The following is a 22,621-nucleotide window of genomic DNA, read 5'->3' as shown; positions in this document are numbered from 1 at the left end:
TCCTCCTGACAGGCAGCCAGCGAGGCTCTGGTCTGGCCCCTCTGCTCCAGAGGCCAGTGCAGCTGTTTGAGCAGTTGCTCAAAACCCTCGATGAAGCAGAGCAGACTCTTGCATGATTTGCCAAGTAAGAGCTATAGCAAGAGACAGACGGTGTTGCGCGAGAGCTGCCGACACCAGAGACCCATGCGACAGTACTAAGTACTGCTTGTTAATTTGCAGGCACAGAGGATATCATGAACATCACTATGTGGGTTTGTAACACCACTGCTGCTCCGGTTTCTTTGCTTTTGGCAATTCTGTCTCTAACCACAAGACCCCCCAAAACCTCAGACAGAGGCATGTTGCAAAGACAGCAGTAAGGCCTTGCATTGGGAGATCATATTGGAGAGAGCACCACAAAAAAGCAGAGCAAAAAAGGACTGAGCGGACCCAAACTAGGAGCCCAGAGAAAACGCCACCCACTGCGGCCATATGTGTCAGGACACAGCAGGACAAAAGCTATCCCTAAGCCCTGCTGCCCTGTGACTGCCCCTCTCTCCAGCCACCCGAGAGGGAAGTTGGAGGCGCTTCACCACCAATACTGCTGCCTCTTCTTGTCTGCTGAATGAGGCAAATGCAAAGTGACCCGGCAGTAACAAGCTGCAGAGCATCCCCGCTCCGAGCACCTGCTCCTGCTCCTCCTCCTCCTCCGAGCAGCTTTTGTTCTCGCCCAAGAGCATATGGCAGCGGCTGACATGCAGAGCCCTCCCTCCAGCCGGCACACAGCCCTCCCCGTTTTGGCTCTGTAGCATTAGTTAGGAGCAGGAGCCGCAAAGCGGGGGCACCAGTTGCATTTTGGTGTCAGGTCAAGCAGCAAGAAAGCATTACAGAAATAAAGCATTGCAAAATCTTTTAAAAGAGTCTAGAGAGCTTTGCTTATAGAACAGGAAGCAGGACCTGCTCAGTCTCCATGCTAATGGGGATCTCGGTGGAAACTTGGATGTTAAGTTTGTGTTTTCAAAGAGCTTATGCTGTATGTCTCCCTGGTGCCCCAAAGCTTTTGGTCAGCATACACGCTGTCAGCCAGAGTACCCTCACTTCGCAAGGTGCAGAGAAGATGATTGCAAACAACCCTCCAGAGGGAGCTGGGATTACTGCAGCGAGGCAATGTATGGCTCTAAGATATAGGAAAGGCGTAAATTTGAGTATTAGTGAGACTAGTTTTAACACTACATCAAAAGTCCATATGGATGGACACAAGGGATTGCTTAGGCCGCCCAGAATGTTTACTTCGTGCATGCAACATGGAAATCAGCACCTGAGTAAATCCCACTTTGACTCAAACATTGCAGGATGGTGTGACCAGGAACTATCATCTGAGTCCCAGCTCCCTAAAAGATGTGCTGTAATTGCAATTTGAACTCATGCTTTCCACTATTTACATGTTTCAACTCAACCAGACTTCAACTGAGCTGCACAGAGACACTGAGAGCAGAAACACAGTTTCAGTCCTATAGTCTAGTTGATCTGTTTGTTCTTCCCTTCAGTTTCTTGACACTTGTACCTGTATCCCGGGGTGAGTGATGCTACCCGCCACACTTGGATTAGGAAACAACCCCAGGAACAACGAGGGACCTACTCCCCACACAGGGTGACACCCTTCTGATCTCAGAGCACATCAGCACCAGGATGCCTTCTCCTGACAGAAATAAATTTACCTGTCATCTTTGTTAATTTGATCGCCAAATCCAACTGTGTCAACAATAGTCAGCTTCAGACGGACATTACTCTCCTGGAGCTCGTAACTCCGGGCTTTCAATCTCACACCAGGCTCATTGTGCGTCGCAGGTTCACTTTCAAACTTGGTATTGAACAGAGTGTCCATCAACGTCGACTTGCCGATGCCAGTTTCTCCTGAACAAAAAAAGAGGCAGCGTTAGTACGGTCTGATTACTTTTCCTCATCTCATTCTCGGGCACATTTGCCAAGTTAAGGAGTTATTCCACTTGGGTAGCACTGGAATTAGGCTGCGTGCACATGGCTAAGAAAAATAATCCCTGCAGGAACAGATGTCTTTTGAGACAGTCCCCATCTTTACCAGTCCCCCAGGACTGAACCAGGGACTTTGCGGACATCAGGAGGTGACAGCAGCTCTGGCTTCTGCTGCTGGGCTCCGAGTAATTTCCTCTGCAGGTCACACCGCCTGGGTCTCTGCAGCACACCTTGCAGACATACCCGATCAAAGCACCACACGCTGGGGATGGGAATCCTAAATGAGCCCCTGCTACGCAAAAGCTGCTACCCTGACAGATATCAAGATAATCCGAATGCCTTCAGAGCTAGAAGTCGTCACCTCGCAGGTGAAGAGCTAGGCTGCTGCGCTGGGAATAGCAAGAGAAATTTGTGGACTGTATTTTTAAGGGAAGCGTAACACAATCATAGGCATGGACACTGAAAGGGGCCTCACCAGAGATACTGAGCACCACTGACCTCAGGGATTTTTCGTTATTTTGAGGAAGGAAAGGGGCTTATTTAATACACACACACACGGGCACACGGTCTTTTCCAATACTACTACTGTTAACATTTCCCATGGGAAAGGGAAATATTGGAGAGGATGGGCTGAGGCTTATGAGACTCCCCGAAGAGAAGGTACTAAGCTTTAAGGAAGGGGGGGGACACAACGAAAAAAAAAGCCACGACAGTTTTAAGAACTGTTACTTAGACATTTGCTGAGTAAGCCCCCCTTCTCAGAGAAGGGAAAGGAGTCCTTCCATGATGAACCAGCAAGTAGCTGCTGCTGCCAGAGCCCCGTTGCTGGACTTGCTACACTGGCAGTACACCACAGACAAATAATCATTCCTTTCCCATGAAAGCGTTTGCTCCCTGGGGTCTTCAGCTGTTGCCTGTGGTTTTTACCTCGGTATGACCCGACTGATGACACAGGCTCCCTCCTGCTTGATGGCATGAAGAGCCCCAAACTCCCTACACCTTGCAAGCAATATCTGTGTTCAGGACAGCAGGAAGCTAGTCTTGCTCAAGAAATACCCAATTCTCTTTTTATTAGCATAGGCTAAATCCTAGTTCTGGTATGACTTTTTTTTTTACAGAAGCAAGTTGTAAATTCTCTCAACTCCGAATCTGAGTCTCAAGGAGGTTTGTTTTTTTTTTTCCAGCTCAGTTTCCATTTCTTTTCCCAGAGAATCACAAAAAAAACCCCACCCCACATCGTGACACTTGGAGAATGGAAATTTGAGGCAGGGATACATAAAAAGTTTTTAAAAATCTAAAATAGCACACTGCTTAAATACTGACTTTTAGAACTATTACAGGTTCACTAATCCCCAGTGCAATTAGTAACATAGATGAAAACGTTAGCCTAAATCCCATTTTTAAGTCAGAAGTGTTTGCTTAGCAATTACACTCACAAATTGCTACTGTTACCCATGCTGCGAGCAGGGGGTGGGTTGAGGTAACATCCTGAAGTTGCTCCAGCCAAAGAGATGCTGGGATTTGGGACAGACCCCCCGGACTGCAGTGGGCAAGCTCTGACATTTGCAGGTCAGGCTTGTGAGGGGTCCTATCCCAACCTGTTAAACCCCTCAAAAATCTGAAGAAGTGGTGAATAACCAAAAAGTAAAATATCAGGTAGGAGAGGGAAGCCTGCATCTGGGATTGCTCTAAAGCATCTAAGCTGTATGCAGCTCTCCTAGCGTGAAACATCTCTCTCGCAAAATACGCAAAATGCCTACTTTGAATACCTCAGAAAACCATTTAGTATTTGTGTCCACAGAAAAATTTGCCGCTGGTCAGCAACTACCTGTTGCTCTGTGACACTCGACAATTCATTTTGCTGCCTTTGTCTTTGACCATTTTCCTTGCCAGGCTCAGGAAGGTAAGTGCTTACTTACAGCCCAGCAAAATAATGGAGCGGAGATATGCTTCTCACAGCATTCCTACCCTGGGAAGCTGCAGGACACAAGGCAAGCTTTTAAAAGAGAAGGAAAAAAATGAAAGAAGGGGAAGACAAAGAGTATACGTGACATTACAGCTCAAAATTTAGGCCCACATAGAGCGCAACCCACATAAAAAGATCCATCCTAAACTGACGGCACAGCCTGTTAATCTCTGAAACTACATATTTTAGCGAGCTCCTGATGTGAATGCAGTGCTGATGCACGCTGTGCTAGACGGGCTTTGCAGCATTTTATCCACGCAGACCACAATTAAAAGCCTCACATTACAATGCCAGAGTTAATTGTGTCCTTTCTCAAAACAGAATTTCAAAAGTTTGGTTTTGTGTTTTGGGCTTTTTTTTTTAAAAAAAAAAAAAAAAGGGAGGGGTGGGGAGATTTCTATTCCTTGAACAACTGCAGCAATTTGTGTGAAATTTTTATTTGGGGGAAAAAAAATGGCCGATCAGCACATTTTACAAGACAAAAGAGTTAGACCAAATTGCTGTGTTAACAGAGACATATGAAGTCACACTAAGAGAGGAATATTTACTGCAAGAGAAAAAGGCAATTAATTTATGCCATTTTGATCAAAGAGCTGCCTGCTAATCGGGCTGCTCCCTGCTGAATTTTAAAGGGTTTCACGCTGCTAGAAGAGTCACGTGAGGGTTGGTAGCCTGAGCGTGCAGAAGTACAACTATTCTCTTATCTTCTTCTTCGACATGCAGAGCTACAGAGAGGAGTCTACTTTGCCAGATTACGTTTCAGACAGCTCATGCTGCACTGCAGACAGAAATTCTCAACTTATTGTAGAAAAACCCCAGTCAGAGGGTTGTGGGTTTTTTCCAGCTAATTAATATAACTAATTAGAAGGGATAATAGTCCCTTCTTGCAGGCTTAAATGAACAATGAACAGAAAGATGTTTGTAGACTGCTCTGCCAAACTAAGAGTAAAACCCACCATTTTCATCAATTCACAGAACTACATCCTGGAGGCATCTTGAAGAGCTCCACCAACAGGTCAAAGCTGTTTTGGCACACAGCTCCTTAAGGCTGAGCAACACATTTCCAACTGCATGGTATCCCCAGAGTGCTGAGCCAGCAGGTATATCTCTATAGCCAACAGGAGTTGCCTCCCCATATTACACCCTCTCAACAATTCGGGTAAAGTAACACAGTAACTCAGGCTATAAAACCAACTTGCAGCGCCCAGATTACAGCAGAGAACAGGTGACAGGCTTTGTTCTCAAGTACATCATTTGGAGACTAAAAATGGCATCGCTTCCAACTGGAGAAACTAAGAATATAACGAGACAGGCAGGCAAAGCCTGGAAGGGAAGGAATGCAATTTATTGAGAAACAGCCTCCGCGCCCAACTCAGAAAAAGGCAGATTTAAGTTAACATTCTTTTAAAAATACATTTAGTTCCCAAGTTAGTTCAGTTCACTTATGGGCAGCCCTCGGGGAAAGCAGAACTGCAGGACCATCAAAAGGGTAGATTTTTAACACCTAGAAATGACCATGTTTTGACTCAGGGCACCGGGTAGAGCAAACGAAAAGAGGGACACTAGATTTTACCCTGGAGCAGCTCTGGGAAGAAACTGTCGCTTTCCTGCCACTACAGTCCCCACTGGCTCAGATCTTACCCTTTGCAGGAGGCAGAAGATGCTGATTTGCGGATACATTTGCACTCTCTGGCACGAGCTGACCGCTCAGTGGCACAAGGTGACTTACCCACACAGAGGATGTTGAAGCAGAAGCCCTGCGACGTTGACTTGTTGACCAACTGATCAGGAAGGCTGTCGAAGCCCACATGGCCAGACAGGGACAGGTTCCTAAGGTCATCGTTCTGTAAGACCAAGAAGACAGACATTTAACAGGGTTGCAACACCACAGTCGGGCAAGAAGGCTGTGCTTACTCCTGTCAGAGTTGTGTAACACCACAGAACTTTTCAGGACACGGGATCTTTCTGTCTTAGGTTTGCCTCCCCAATGTGCTCTCCTTTTACTTCTATCCAGCTCTCTGCTGTGGGGCTCAGGAGCTAAAACATCTCCAACCCCAAGGCTTACAAACACCACCAGACTTTTTCTCCACGCCTGTGACTAATCTACCATGATTCTGAACCAATTCGCAACACCCAAACATTGTTTCCGAGGCCTCAGCATCACATATCCCTACAGTTACCCAGAGATTACTTAGGCAGACACCTGGAAGGGAGACAGTAAAACACCGTCATAGCTGCAAGCAGAACAATTCCTGTTTAGTTGGTGAAGCAGCCGAGTCTGCCTCCTCCATGTCCACTGTACAGCTCTACGGCAGACACCTGCCGACCTCCCATTTGAAGACTCCCCCAGCAGCGCGGGAGCTTCCCCAAACCACCCAGTGAGGCCAGCTCTCCCAAACAGCACACGACAGAGTGACACAGCTTGTGATGTAGTCCTGGTTGCACCTCCAAAATCTATCCCTGATAGAAAGCTGTAGAGGCAAGCAGAGAAACAAGCTCGTGCTCTCCTTGGCTCAGACTTGCTCTGTCCTCCCCACAGTACAAGGGAAACACCATTCTCGGGGACTTGTGCTACAACCCTTCAGCATGGCCACAGCAGGACATAGCTTAGATGGAAACACCACCTCTAAAGCCAGTTAAATCTCTTTCCAGGTTTTACAGGCCTTAACCGGAAGGGAAAAAAGCATGCACGCTACTCTGCGAATGCCTTGGCTTACAAATAACCTCATCCGACACGAGGTGAGAAAGCAGGGCAACGTTCCCGGCGTTTCCTGCATGACCTACAAAGCCTACTGTGTATGTCCCCACGCCTCCCCTTTTTACAGCAGGGAAAGAGCCAGGCCAGGCACCCCAGACATGCAAGTCACCCCTCCTGACCCACTCTCCTCCAGACTGCCCTGGGAGCCTGAGCTGATAACATCTAACACCCAAAGGCGGTGCCACGGAGGGTAATGGGGCAGCACAGACCTCACAGAAGGGAGGTTTGAAACACCTCCAAGATTATATTTAGGACTTTTCTGTAACAGCTGTACAGTAATTCACAGAGCGGCTTGGAGAAAGAAGCCAGCCCGGTTATCTCTTCCACAGCAAATCACATTTATGCCAATATCCTGAGTACAGATTAAAAAAAAAAAAAAAAAAAAGAACCAAACCAAAACACCTCCTCAGCTGCTCCTAGAGCAGCTCCGCTGTTATTTCGTGCCATGTTTTTCTCCAAAAGTTTGTTTTGCTTAAGATACTAACCTTTCTCCAAACCCAAACGTTTCCAGTAGTCACTCCACCTAGGCCATACTGTTGAGCTACATTACAGCCACGGGCAGCCTCAGTATGGCTTAAAGATGTTGGAAGCACCAGCTGCTTTTCCATAAAATCAGTGGGCTTCGGACCAGACATGGAAAAACATACTCTTTGGTTGTTAAAATAAGAATCAAAAGCAGAGGAGGACTTCCCACTCTCCATGCAATTGCTGAGCATCCCCACTTCCTTCCTCAAAACACACAGACCAGCCACCGACTGCAGGAAGAAATAAGTTACATCTGGGCCAAATGTAGATGAAAATACCACTCAAACTTAAAAAAAGCCACAGAAATTCTGACAGAGGCAACATCTCGAAGTAAAAATGTCTAAGTCTGTGCCATCACCATTTGGCACAAAGAGCTCCTTTTCGCCACGGTGGCACACGCAGCTTGACACCTGTGCTAGACACCTAAACCTTCTTTTAACATCCAAGCCAGGTGTGTCTGAAGCCAATACACCATACTGTTCACCTCCATACACAGGATGGCTATTCAGGAGCACAGCACCACAGAAGCTTAAGGTGATTAAGAGCTGCCACCTCCTTCACTCAGGCTGAGTAAAGAAAACAACATGAAAGAAACCACTTACCTGCAACACTGATTTTCCTGGAAAAGCCTCAGGCAGTGGAAGGAGACCCTGGGATTTATGCATGATGTGAATGGGTTAAATATCTGTAACGTTAGTATTTTTAACAAGCCAGTGGGCTTGGGTTTATGATTAAGTGAAGGAAGCTCGGAGCAGATCCCAGAAGCATTAGGTGCCCATGACTCATAGCTTCACAGAAAGTGGTGGGTGTTGAACAGCTCTCAGCACAGCACCAGTATCTCTTTCCCTGATGTATTTTGGGAAAGCAAGTACTGCCTCATCATCAGTTACTCAGCAGGAACAGGAGTTAGACTCATCTCTTGCATCTGTGTCAGTTATTTTTTGCTGCATACCTTCTTTGCTTTAGCTCCCTCCCCTTCCCCCCCCCCCCAAGTGGCAAGTATCAACAGAGGAAAAAACAAAAACTATCTCTCTATTTTTCAATGCCAAGTATTTTTCACAAGCCGTGCTCCATAACAGGAGGCACAAGTGTAGTCTGATATCTGCCCAAAACACTCACGAAAAGCTGAGAGGCCCAAGGCACGGGCAGAGATGAAACACAAACCCAAGTCTCCACCTCCCTCGGTATTCCCCGGACTGCAGCACATCTCACTGAGTACAGTGGACACTAAATAGGTGCATTTCTGCCGAAGTACCACAGATATGCATTTTGGACAAGGCAAAAGAGCCAAAGGGATTAATGTTTCTAAATATCTCCCTCCACACGCAAACGAAGGTGTCTTGTGATATAACAGCCGATTCCAGTGCACGCAGATGGACTCAGAGAGCCGGCACGTTTTTGGGGGAGACGCAGGCTGCTCCTCTCCGAGAAGGATTGAAGGGAGGCATACACACTGCATAACTTCTTATCACCGCAGCCAGGCCTCTGCTGTTGCTTCCACCCTCTTCAAGGGGACACTTTACTCCTCCTTGGCAGCTGCAGAGACTCTGACACAAGGCGAAAAACCCTGCCTCCCTTCTCCGCTCTGCCCACAGCGGAGGTCTGGGCAGCAGGCTGGAAGCTGCAGGACCCCCCCCCACCCCGAGGCTCTGTGGCCCCTTTAGCAGAGGCACAGGTCAGCCGAGGATGCTAATCAAGAAAATGACAATGGGCAATTTTACCAATTAGCCCAATTGGCATTGGACTGGGCAGTTCTGGCTTTATTAGCTCAACAGTGCTACAGTTGTCAGCCCTCAGGCTGCCTGGGGAGGGGACAAGGACTGAAACCACTGCAAACAAGCCTAGATCACAAGCTCAGGTTTTATCCACACGGAAAGGAAGCCTTAGCTGGAGAACAACAAGCATGATTGCTCAGTGTATAATTAGCAGAACAGACAAGTGATTCACGCGTTCAGTCTGGCAAAACAGAAGTGTTTTAAAAACAACGGGACGCTAAGTCAGATGGCCAGGCTGCTCTGGCTGCAAATCGCTGTGACAACCTCCTGAGAAGAGTCAGTGGGCTGGGTTTTGATCTCAACTGAGTCATCCCATCATGAACTGGGTGTCTCCAGCTGAAGAACAGTCAAAGGCTGACACAGGCCAAGGTCCTGCCCTCCCGAGACAAGCACAGAGCTCCCGTGCGCACCCAACAAGCCAGGGGAGCAACGCTACACGCACCGATTCCTTCCTCCTGCCACGGGGCTCTTCTTCTAGAGGAAGGCAGCAGTATCGCCCAGGTACTTCCCCCTAAGTGGCAACGCATATCATCACCCTGCCTCACCGACTTCTTCCCAAGGATACTCCTCATTTTCCCCTCAGATGATGAGCAGAGCTCAGCATGCCTTTAAGCTCAGCACAACTCCTCCTCTCTTCCCCAAGTACTGCACCTAAATATACTCCTACACTAAACCAACTCCTCAGCTGTCACTCACAGTAACACAGTTCTAAGAGACGCCTTATTAACACACAGACAAGTTGCTGTACCTGGAAGCACTAGTCTCTCACAAGCATGCTAAAAGAGTAACTGTTTGCCAAGCACCTCTCCCTGCTTGCAGCTTCAGGAGCTATGGACAAGATCACCATGGGTAAAACTCCAGCTCCACAGACTTCTATAGAGATCAGCCGGTTTATACCGGACAGGCCAGGCTTGGATGTTTTCAGATGTCAGAGAGCTTAAGACATCCCAAGAACAGTCTTTATTTTTAAAAAGCCTTCCTTAAGACACAGCCACGTCTCCTCTACTGAACTGCATATAACAGGGCAAATCCTCCCTTCTTCACATACCGCGCTCACAAGCGGGAAGCGATTCTGCACCTCCCGAGCTGTATGGTAACCCCTACAAAAACTACGAGTAACATGAACAAATAAATGCTTCTTTTTGGGGAAAGATGCTGATCACTTTACTTTTCTTTGCAGAGTGACCCACAAGGCATCCCACAATTGATATTTCTTGGGTCAACAAGGATCTTTCAGATGCTGTTGTTGCAGCTGCTGGTTGTAACTCTAGCAGGGCAAGGGAAAGGTTAAGTAAAGCAGAGACAGGCCTCCAGAGGCACAGCCTCCACTATGTGCCATCACTATAAAGAGATTAATTGCCAGGACCCCACATCCTAGTGCCCTTAATTTTAAGGAAAATAAATAAAAGCCTTGCAAAAGCTAAGAAAGGGACTGCAGTCTCTACTTCGGATCTGGTTTTCTTCATACACAGCTCCTGGTGGCAAAGGTTTTATAGGTCAAGCAATGCCATAACGGATGCTCTGTGGCAAACGGGGGGTTTATCTGGATGTAATTCAGTGAAGCTTTATAAAACAATTTGGCTGACGAGGCACGTGCAAAGAGAGCAGCAGCTCATTCCTGCTAAACCACGGTGGCTTGGCAGAGCTAGCAGGAATAAGGGGAGCCTTATTTTCCTCATTGGAGTCAGCAAGACTATGCCTGCGTGCAGATGGGGAGGTGGATATAAAGGTGGGTCCCAGGATCACCAATTCATCACTTCTCCAGAGGCAACACAAAGCAGAGCTACGTCCTTACACTTCAGAAGGTGTCTGAGATAAAGCAAAAGTGCTCTTCTCCTGGGTAGTACAAAGAGACTGTCACTCCCAAAAGGCCAAGGAGAGAGGGTCCACAAGGACACCTGTACTTATTGCCCCAGTCCGCTATCCTTGCTCAGGACTTAACCATGATGACGGCTGTTCCCTCAAGCCAAGCAAGCTCCTGGCTGAGCCCCTTCTGCTTTAAGGCTGCCGGCAGAAGGTTCCCCTTCAGCCCCTCCTGGCCCACTGCTCCTGGCAGCTGGGGGTGAGTTTCACACGGCCTCCCAAGAGTTAAAGAAAACAAAAGCGAGCCTCAAATTCAAGAGGGAAAAAATGCTGGTATGCAAAATATCAAGCTCAACCACAAAAATGAATCAAGTGTTTAGTTATTTGAGGCTACACGACTTCGGAGGCACCTTTAAGAAATTCTGAAGGCTTTCACTGTTGTCAGCAGCTCAGGGCAGCTACATTTCTGCCCCATTACTAGGCGCACGTTCCTGTGTTTCTAAAGGAATCTTAGATGCTGCATCCAAAGCCAGGGAACTCTGAGATACTTTAGTCTGCTCAGACAAAAAGGCAGCTCAGGAAAGAGCAGTGAGCACAGAGGCAAAGAGCAGTTGGCAAGAGACAGACCTATCGTACCCTCTCCCCATGTTAAACCCGAGAGCCAGGGTCCCTGCCGGCGGGGCACAGAGTATTCCCAACACCTACTCCACAGCCAAACTCACTGTTTAAGTCGCTGAAACAGCACCCACAAGCCCCATCCCTTTCCTTACAAGGACTTAAGCGATGGTTAAACCCTTAATTCTTGGACAAGGGAACTCAAGTATAATAGTATGGGGGGAACACCAAAGGCAAGAACAATTTCTTCCCCCTCTTTGCCATAGCTAGTGCAGTCCTGCCACAAGAAAACAGCCCACAGCAATCAATCGGTTAATCAAGAAAGAAAGGACTGTGTTGTTTTAGGCTAGGATAACCATCAGTGTCACCAGCAGAGGAGGGGGAGTTCCTGTCTCCGTGCTTTTTTCTGCTGGCTGCAGATGTCTCTGGGAGCTACTGAAGCCTGGGAGGTCTGTCTTCCTGCCCTTCCTATTTCTTTTTTCCCCCCTTCTCTCTCAACAAGGGAGAACAGACTCTTCTGGAAGACATATTCTCATAGATTCATGTCTCATAGACATATTCATAGATTCATGTGTCAAGCAAGCCACGAAGGTCCATCACAGAGGTAAGGCAAGCTGGATGGCTAATGCCAACTCCCGCCCTGCCACCAACCAAGTGACACTGCTCCAGCTATTGCCCAAGGGCTGGACCTCAGTAAACCATCTTGTCCTTCCTGGATAAAAGCTGGCACCAGCTGTAGCTGCTTAGGGGCACACAGCTTCTCAATAATGCATGCTTCATTCATTAAGTCCCCTGCCCCAGCCCTCCAGCAATGTCTAAAACACCAGCAAGGAGCCAGGTCTCTCCACGCCCAGTAACAAGAAATACCCTTAAAGTGTTACGCCACAGCTGGCTCCCTCAGTCAGGAACCACAGAGGTCACAGGGAACACCAGAAGGCTCTCCTTGAATGTGCTAATTTTTTGCTTTTAATCCCAGAGAATCAGGATAGCAGAGAAAGTTATTTTGTGAGAGGATGGCTGGAAGCAATTGGGCAACAAAGCACCCGGCAGCAGCAAACAGGCAAAGGGAGGCGCGGGTCTCTCGCTGCCCCTCCTTGCACAGAATATTGCTCTGCAGATACATGAGATTTTATCTGAGGAATCAGCAGAGGGAGGAGGCTGCCAGCGGGACAAGGCAAGGGGTTCCCCTGAGGACACATGCTCAGATTGGGTGATGCTGGACCCGCTTACATTAGCGGAGGCAGTAACATGCAGAAGTGATGGGGAGGGAAACATCCTCTCTCTCCAAGAACGACGCTGTGGTGGGGAGCACAAGGCCCATCTCCCTGACATTTTTCGCCAAATATCCCAATGGCCAGCGGCTCACAATTGGGAGTCGCAGCCCCTGCCACGCAGCAAGGATGTGCTCCCTGCAGCCGGTAGAGCCGCTGGTGTTCCCGCGCTTCCAAGGCACGCTGGCGGGGAGGCGAAGGGAGTTGCTTACGTTGGCAAGCTGCAGCAGCTCGGCAGGAGGATGGAGAAAAAGGATACAGTCGCATTCTTCTGGGAAGAGGGAAGTCAGCAAAATCTGACAATTCAGAAGTGACTGTAGAGTGGGAACGAACATTTGCCTTCCAGGCAAAATGTTTGGCTAAAGGTCAGCGCGAGCTCAGAGCACTAACAGTTCCGTTTATGCCAAGAACTGACATAAAAGACATTTTCCTCCATAGGTTTCCAAAAGCCATGGACCTTTCTATTTGGAGTAAAAATAACTAATGCCTCTAAAAGCCCCTGATGTCACAAACTGCTAACCAGCAAAAAAAAAAAAAAAAAAAAAAAAGCTGGACTTTGGGGATGATAAGGACCATATGTGCATTCCAGCAAGGCTTGTAAACTCACTGAAGGGGGGGAAGAGAGGAAGGGGGGGAAGGAAAAAAAAGAGACATAATGTGACAAACAAGAATGAAGACCATCCAAAGGCAGAGCCCAATGAGAACCAGATGCTTTTCGCTTCTCTGGCCAATCTCTCTCCTGACAGGAGGATGACGTGGAACTAACTGCCTTTTTGACCGCTTGCATGAGGTTCATGAAATAAAATGGGAGTTATTATTCAGTGCCAGGCTCCCCAAGTTGAAATGCTCCACTCTTCTTGCAAAAACCAGCATGTGATTTATTGCAGTTCCACCGCTTTTGTCTTCTGAGGTGCCACATGCAGGGAAAGGCAAATATATCCCTTTCTGTATCCCCAGCCATCCTCTTTTGGCCAGGCACAGCTAAGGAAGCCGGAGGATCCTTCACACCAGCCCTGAACGAAGTGTTTTCAGAGGGGATCGTGGGCCAGCAGACCACCAGCTGCTGCCTGGTGACACGGCCAGTCAGTTGGTGACACTAATCCAGTTTACACTGGCAAGTGCTGGAGAATGTTGGGCTTCTGTTAGACTTGAGAACGTGTAATTTTAAGAGGTAAAAACAACTCAGATGAGTAAGACAGAAGCTAACTGGGAGACAGCAGGAAGTCATGTCACTATACGGGCATTGGAAGTAGGTTTTCCTCCTCCAGTTCTTTTGCCCTTTTCCAGCCCTTCCGGCTACACCATCCCACACCACCACAGATACAGATGTAGTCCAGCAAGACAGCAGAGAGCAAAACGCCATAACCAGCCATTTCCTTCTGTATTCTACTGTCATGCACTCAAAATAGCCCCGAAACAGCTGCATCACAGGCCGTTAAATAAGTGGATTTATACTTTGCTAAAAGCCTTTAGCTGGAGGCACAGCGCAACACGGGACTCGAGACAGAGCAAAGTGTGATATATGAACTCGGCAAGAGTCCTAGTTCAACTAACGCAGCGGCTGTTTGCAGGGAGCTCTCCGGGACAGCGATCCTGAGCGCAAGAAGGTAGAATTAACACAACCCCGGGAACACAGCATCTGATCCCATTGCCAAGTTCTCCTCAAACCTTCCCCACACTTCCACCAGCTCCAGTCCAGTCAGGGGTGTGAACACAATCAGAGCAAAATATAGAGATTTTTAGAAAGAAAAGCAGCCCACAGGGCTTACTTATAAAACTGTAACAAGGCAGCACTGTTCCAATACCTGAATCAAATTAAGGGCCATTGCAAACAAAGAGCAGCAGCTCTCCTTGTGAAGTTGTGCAGGCACAGCCGAGCAAGGCTGGCTTGCACTTCCTTAACCCTGTGTTTTCTTTCCGGAAAAACTGTAACCGCACATCAAGGGCACATTCTGTCGGCTCCCATTCAGCATGCTCCAGGACTGAAAGGTGCCCCATCTCGTGCTCTGAATAATTAATTAGCCCTGGGACCTATTAGCAGGATCTGCATTAATACTGTGCGCTGCTGGCTTGCCCAGAGGGAGGTGGGGGACACCCTGGCACGGTGCTGCCCCACACACGGACGTGCTACAGTTGTCTGCGCAGACCCAATTTCCAAGTAGGGCACACACAGCTGTGTATATAAAGGCATATAGCTTCAGATCAGTTATTTACTAGATCTTTCGAGTCTGGACTAGAGTTAAGATTTATCACAGTAATTGTCTTCCTATCAAAATCGTAAGACAATGCTGATATACATACACGGTTTCTTCAACGTCCAGGTACCACAGCAGCGAGTACGCACAGGTCTCGACTTCAAAAAATAAATCATCATTCAGCTATGTGATTTCACACGGTCAGTGCACTGGCAACTTGTCTCGGGCTTGGAGTTACTGGAGAACCTAAATGAAGCAGGTAAACGAGCTCCTTGGAAAACCCCTACCAGGACTTTTAGTGTAACAGCAAGTGCTAGATGCACACTGGAATGCCTCAGGGAAACTTTACTGGTCCAGCACCACCAAGGAAGCGCCGATCCACCATTAACTGGATTGAAAGAACTAGCTCAGACCAGCCCTTCTTAAATTCATGTGACGTGCATATACAACACTACAGATATTAAATAAAAGGCCAGAGGAAGTATTTTAGATTTAGACAAGTATAGTGTTTTTACTCTCACTAGTGATGCGTTCACTTGAGTGCAGTTCTGACGAAGTAAAGCAGACAGCAACAAGAAAGCAGGAAAAGCAGATTTCAATGTGTTCACAGTATGGTCTAATTTTCTGAGCATTAAGTCACAGCCCTCACATCTGCTTAGAAAAGGAAAAGTGAACGTGCATAGCCCTTTATGGTACATGAAGCTCTTCTAGGGCACCACAGAAGTCATTCATCATTAATAAGAAAAGGTCAGCAATCAAAGAATATAGAGGGTTACAAATAATGTTGTTTGCCTTAGTATGCAGTTTTCTGTCTTCAGCAGGAGCAAAAGTGGAATTAAGTTGAACTGAACCTGTGCGCAGAGGAAAAGGTCAAGGTTTATTAAATTATTTAGCTGACAGTTCCGAAACTTTAGTCCGCAGACTTCAAGCTCTCAACTGACTCAACAGCAACGCTTCTCACTTGCCTTCAGCAAGTTTCTGTTTTCCTGCCTTTAACAGGAAAAGCCTATACAAAAATTTTCATAAATAGGACGTAGCTTCAAGGAGCAATTCCCTGTTTTAGCTGAAGCACTTCCTTCCCTCCCTCCACTTCATTAATTCTAAATTTTTGTGGTTGCCTTGAAAGACTGTGTTTTGTCTTTCCAAAAATGTTAATTGGCCAGAGTTCTTCCAGAGGAAAGCACATCAGATCTGGGTCTGCAGCACAGTCATAACACTGGTATCATTAGGAGGAAGACTAGAGGAGGCCACACTACACCAGGTTTTTTACCCGCTTCATGTTTTGCTGCACTGATAGACTACTACAGAGACATTTCTGGACCCAATAGGCAGTGCAAGACAAAACATTTTTCTTGCATGCAGCCCACAAACTGGAATGTTCCCACAGTCCTCTCCACATCCATCACTTGCAAAGGGGCAGGATCACAAAAGCATTTCATGACCACTACAATTCTGGTGATGCTCCAAGTCATAAAGAATCCCTGGACAGGACACCGGCAATTGCCCAACATACACTCAAAAATGTTTGAGCTCCATAAATGCATAAGACAGATGGCTAAATAAACATTTACAGCATCAGAAGAAAGGATTAACCCTCTAGTCAAAAGGAATCTAAGGATGAGCTTTACAGGTCCAGTTTTTGGGTTGCGGCAGCGATAAGCCTTTCATTCCAGAGATCTAAACCAACTCCCGTACACATGAAGAGTCACACTCTGCCCCATACCTATTTTCTGCACTGGAGTTTATGTTGAGCTATTCCTTCCAATACACAGAAAAGGCTTTCCGTGCACTCTAGCTGCTCGTGACTAACTACAAGTAACACAACGTGAAAGATGTTACAGAACAGCAAGACCCCATCACAGCGTAAGCCATCGAGGCCTCTTACGCAGCACAGCCAAACTCCCTTCGGAAGCTGAACATTCCCGTCCTCTCCAAAACACATCCTCAGCTTCCACTGCCAACAGACCAGCAAGGAAATCCAACTCCCATGACTAATTTTTGCCTGGGCCAGAGGAACTAGCTACAAAGCTGCAGAGATGTTCTACCAAGCTGATGTCTCCAAGAGAGAAGCGAGAGACTTGAAATCACATCTCCTGCTGTAGTCAGCCTGGGCAGCCCCAGCCAGCACCAAAGTACGGAAAACATCACTTTTTCTCCCTGTCCCCTCAACCCCTGTGCATCAGACCTCCATGACTGCAGACAGCAAAGCATGGGTACCATCAACTTCATCTGCTAATTAACTCAGGAGGAGCCTGTGTCAGCAAACAAGTGAAGACAGCCCAAATTAAGCCAGCTACCTACCATCTGGAACAAGTCAGCTGGAATGAGGCTTTGCAGACACTACAGCCAAGGCAGAGAAACCTCGTGCTGCCTCCCTGCCCTGTGCTGTGCCACAGCACAATAATTCAAGGGGATCTTGATGGCGTTGCCAACCAGCATCAGCAAGACACTCCTGCAGCCCCAACTGTTCTCACCTCATGCTTCACCAGCTGCCAGTCATCCACAGACTGGGATAAAAAGGAGCGGGGTGCTAGCAAGGCTGAATCCCTCTGAAGGCACCAGAAAAGCAGAGGCTTTTTCATAGAGAAATCTTTACACCATTCACAGACAGCAATAGTGTTTCCTCCGGACCCTCCGAGTGCTCTCACCTCCGCAGGTGGCTCAAGCAGGCACCATCACCCTAAAACAAGAGTGGGGTTTTCCCCACAGGAGACAAACCTGGGAACTTGGCACAGCAGGGAGGGATCCTTCCCCCAATTACAGGCAATGACACCAAACCTCACACTCGTCTGACAAGTTTCTTTTGCAGGGACCTATTTTCCAAACACCTCTATTACTGAGGCAGGAATTCCTGGGGAATACAAGAAATAGTTTCATTGGTGCGATTGGGAATATATTATAAAGGCCATGAGGCCACACCACAGCTCATCGGATGCACCGGGTTCCCGAGCTGTTGGGAGCACAGCTTCCACGCCAGGGCTGGATCCTGGCAAGGGGCAGCGGGTCTGTGCCAGCACAGAGGGTAGGTTCGCACCCAACCCCCAGCTCGCCAAGACATACACCAAGAAGGCAGAGTCAGCACCAGACCCCCTACTCCTGCTGTGGGCCCAGCCCCGACGCGCTGCATGTTCCTGGCAGAGCCTCTGAGCCCCCCAGGTGCCCCCTTCACAAGCACACACAGCACCTGCACAGCCCCTAGCTGTATTTTAGCTTGCAGCTCTCAGCCTCCGAAAGGCCGGGCAGGCCTTTCCCACCAGACCAAGCTCCGACCACACCAGGAACTTGAGTTCCTATAGTCACCTCAGCTTTCCTTACTCTTATTACACGAGCTGCGATGATTTCCTTAATGCTGCTTACTTCCCAGCGAGGTGCTCCTTAGCACAAAACAACACGTTTTAGGCCAGCTGCAGAACTTAGTTTCCAAAGGCTACAATTTTATCCCCTTGAATATAAGGAGCAACTCCGTCTGTGTGAGAGGCGGCTAGAAGGGAAAAGCTGTAAAGCCGAAAAGACCTGGAAAAGCAGACAAGTCCGCAGTATTCAGGACAAGAAAGAGCCACACAATTTGCCTTTATTTTCTTGGACTTTTACTTGTCATCAGGCAGGAACAGCTATTGAAGCAACTTAAATAACAAAGCCTATCTGACTTGGGGGAAATCCAGACCTCAGCTTCTTAACAAAACGCACAAGCAGAGACAAACCTGTCATTTTAAAACTGCTGTGGCTACACACCCACCAAACTTGAGTGCTATAAGCAGGCCTGGTAATGCCCAAGAGGTTTGGTATCATGAACTAATGCTAGTTGTGGCCTCAGCTGAAGCTCAGAGATTACTTTTACCTTTCTCCCTGCCTCGGTCTTCTCTCCTCCTTTGCCAGGGCTCGTGCTCGCTACCAGGCTTTCCACCAAGATGCTAACGATTTCTAAGCAGCCAGGCTCAAAACAGAACCCACCATGTGCCCTCCGTTTCAGTCTCCTGTATATTTCTGTGGTCCCCAAGCAAACACACACGCACAGTTTCGGACATCTGAAGACCGCTTGCCAGCTGCTGCTTAAAAAAACCACCATGTAACAGCACATGTCTGAAAGATAGACGAGTAGTGTTCTTCAGTGATGGTACTTAACTAGGAAACCATCGCTCTCTTCTGCAACAGCACTCAGTCCCTTGCCCATTGACTGTTCAGTACTTGGAGAGAAGACAATAAAGAGCACTGCCTCGGTCTCTGTGGGGAAGACACAACTCAGTGTGTGTATGTGTGCGGTGGGGTGTTCACCCAGCTGTGCTTCCAAGCACTGGCAAAAGACCAGCCATCATATAGTGATGCATAGTTCAAGGGCAGCCTCAAGACTAGCACTTCCCCAGTCCCCCCCCGGGGAATCCAGAGAACAAGACACTGCCTTTGCTGCGAGGTTAAGCTCAACACTGTAAATAACATTGTCTGTACACAAACGCAAGGCAACAGAACAACTTCTTACTGAAATCTAAGCAAAGTCCCCAACAAGTATCCGTTTTATACCGGGCACTGTACTACAGAAGTCGCTACAGCCTGTAATGAAGGCAAACATCACACGTAATATAAAAAGCTAAGTCACGGGCGACAACCCACTAGGAAAAGAATGACAGAGTATTAGTGTGCGGTACAAGCTTCATAATCTGTTGCGCAGACCAGACATCCAGCCTGGAGAAAGCCTTTCCCCCGCAACACAGAGCTGGCAAACGGCAATGTCCCATCATCAAGGATTTCAAGCAGATTTATTAGTTTAATCCTAATAATGCAAATAAAGCCAGAAGCATAACTGGCATTAAGTCACTACAGGTGGAAAAAACTTGCCCATGACGCCCCTTCACGAATCTCTCACTAAAGCACAAGCCTGTACACTTACCCTCCCCTCCCTCCCCATCCTCTGGAAACGGAGCCAGCTCGGTGCTGCCAGGCTGGGTGGGAGACGGGGACAGGGCTGGCACAGGTGCCATTTCAGTATCTGATCCCTCTTCCCAATGAAGGTGCTTCTGCACTTGTGTCTAGCTGGATATCCTAGCACTCGAGACCAAACTCCGTGTTTGCATGGACCTTCAGGGTCTAGAGTTTCTTCTCTCTTAAGATTTGATCCCTAACAGAGAGGCTGCAAATCCCCCTGTTAACAGCAAGGGTTTTTGAGGCTCAAGTGATACCCCAAGTCACTCCACCTCTCTTTTCCTCATCCCACTCTCTGGGGTCAGACTACCCGTTAGGATCCTGCTCACAAAGTTACGTGCACGGACACCGATTACCGTCAGCTAAAGGATTCGGGAGGACTGGCATAAGCAAGGAGCGACCAAAGCCTCTCACGGCCCAAGCAGCTGGGTGCTTGAGACCAAACCTAACTCCTTGCCCCCAGACAGCTCCCAGGAGACTGAGGTGCTCTGGGCGTGAAGCACAGCACCATAGCATTGCTACGCCAGACACCGACCATCATCACAGGTTGCGTTTGCTCCAGGCAGTTTCATATTTTACACCCTGCAATCTGCTTGCGCACATCTCAAGCTCAGCACTGTCAGGGAATATCCTCAGCAAGTTTCTAAGAAGCATATCTAGATTTCGGGGGAGGAAGCTCATTCTTTAAGAGATGAGACTAATCCCACGTTCAACTTCCCGCAAACACCAGCTATGGCACCACATTACATTCCTGGGGCTGGGAAGGGGGAAATCTCTTCAAGACTGTCCAACATGAAATGAAAAACAAGTAAAACATCAAGGACCCACGCTTCCCCTTCACGCAAGTAGGTTCAGATGCTACCAGCCCCTGAACCTTCAGCCAACTGGTATGTTTTCAAAAGCTCAGCTTTTCTTGGCCAACAATTTAAATTTTTGCTCTAGACGAAGCAACATACATACCTCAAAACAAAAAAGCCCAATGGGAACAGTCTATAAAGAGCCCAACATAAGGAAATAAGCAAGAGAAAAATATTTTTCTTTTTACTGTTGCTAAGTTTTATTAACACTAAGTGTTATTTTCAACAATTACATGTAGAAAACAAACGTGCAAAGGAAAATACTAACAGCATTTCTATAAACAAACTCACACTGGTGGCTAAACTCCAGACACTAATTAAATGCATCCTGTAACCATAAAATCCTTTTCTTACTTACAAATAATTCTGAGACCTTGTTCCAAAACCTACTATCAACTTTAGAGGGCCCACTGCTCCAGCCGTACAAAGTTTATACCACCAGGAAAACAAGAAAACCCCAACCAAACAAAAAAGGCAAAAAATCCCCTGTAACCTCAGGAAACATTGCACACTAACCTGACAAAACACACAAAGGTTTTCCAGTATTAAGAGTCCCATGGTCAGCAAGTCTTTTCTCAGAAAACAGTCCCAGGGTACATTGGCAGGAAAGGAAACGGCTCTGCCTTCTGTGGGCTTATTCTTGAATTTCCTCTCATGTCAGCAAGGGGAATCGGCCCCTTCTGCGCACTCAAAGAATACATCCAGCATCACCCATGCAGTAAGCTGATGAAAGATGCGGCAGTCACATACTTAACAGCACAGAAAAGCAAACTGATTTATATACTCAGGGGCGGAAGCAGCCACGTATTAACACCACCATATACACTTAATCAAATTAATTCACTTAATGATGAATAACTGTCTAATAGACACAGTGATGTTCTGCATGGTTTCCCATGACTATTCTGAGATCCCTCTGATAAAACAAGATCTGTCCATAACTTGGCAGCAGGTTCATCATTAAGGCCTGTAATCCTATGGTCTATATCAGTGATTTGCCATTTTCCAGGTGCTTAAGAAAAAGGGGGCCGGACGGCCTTTGGCCAGCGCTCAGAAGCAACGTAAATTAGCAAGCACAGTTCTCATTTGATAACTCTAAGCTCTGGACATCAGACAGAAGTCCCCTTACAAACTGTTATAAAACATAACATACAGCTTTATACCTTTTGACCTGATCAAAATATGGAGACTTCCATCTCTAGAATGAAAGAAACCTACTTTCTAGCCACTGGATTTCCCCCCCACACACCTATTACCATCAGGAAGGGGGCTTTGTTTGCTCCCTCCCTCACAGTTCCAGAAACAGCCTTCCTATAGCTATTTTTTCCAAAAGCTCTCTGTCCAACCACGGTCCCTGGCAGAGCTGCGTGTTCAGTGATCTCATGGCATATGTCAAAGTTCCAGAACATGGCTTGGTTATCAGTCTCTCAAAAAACGAGAAGACCCTGTGCGTTAGAGCCAACGCTTTGTTAAAACATCGCATGCTTTATGGGAACATGGGTTCCTTAACTGTGGAACAGTGAACTCGCATTTGAGCTGGTCAATGACCCCCCAGATTCAGGCAACACGGAGGTCCCCGCTGCTTCAGCAGTGAGCTCGCACCACCGGCATGGCCTCCGCAGAGCTCCAGCAGCCCCAGAGTAAGGCGGGCAGCACGCTGTGCTGGCCATTTCCTCACAGGTGACAACTACAGGCTGAGCTACAAAATTTCCCCCTCTCAGGGAATAACTCCCTGCCAGCCCCTGTGGGCCTTCGGGGAGTTTCTGCTTGTCAGGTTTCCGTATCTGATGCGGCAGCCCAACCTCCACGAAGAAACCCGACACAGGAGTTTCACCCTCCTGCCTGAAGGCCATGCCTCCTCCATCCGGCAGCCCAGGTGAGGAGCCACAGAATATTCCTGGCCTCTAACACCACCAAAATACCCCTGCAGAAGGCAACCACTCCGGCTTCTCAGATGCAAGCACTGCTCTA

The 22,621-nt window shown here is 47.7% G+C and overlaps 1 protein-coding gene across 1 annotated transcript in view; it reads right to left on the bottom strand.

Moving 5' to 3' along the window:
• Positions 1-22,621, bottom strand: part of SEPTIN11 (septin 11) — a 95,385-nt gene that overhangs the window by 60,238 nt on the left and 12,526 nt on the right. Inside the window, exons 2-3 of the mRNA XM_082483153.1 lie at positions 5,667-5,781; positions 1,698-1,893 (exon numbers count right to left, since the gene is read on the bottom strand). Of these exons, the coding sequence (XP_082339279.1) occupies positions 1,698-1,893; positions 5,667-5,781 (311 nt within the window). The remainder of the gene's footprint in view (positions 1-1,697; positions 1,894-5,666; positions 5,782-22,621) is intronic.

This window comes from Vanellus vanellus (assembly GCF_965231255.1).
Source record: "Vanellus vanellus genome assembly, chromosome: 4".
Taxonomy (NCBI): Eukaryota; Metazoa; Chordata; class Aves; order Charadriiformes; family Charadriidae; genus Vanellus; species Vanellus vanellus.
The sequence above is the reverse complement of the archived record's forward strand: the minus strand, read 5'-3'. Positions and strand labels throughout refer to the sequence as shown.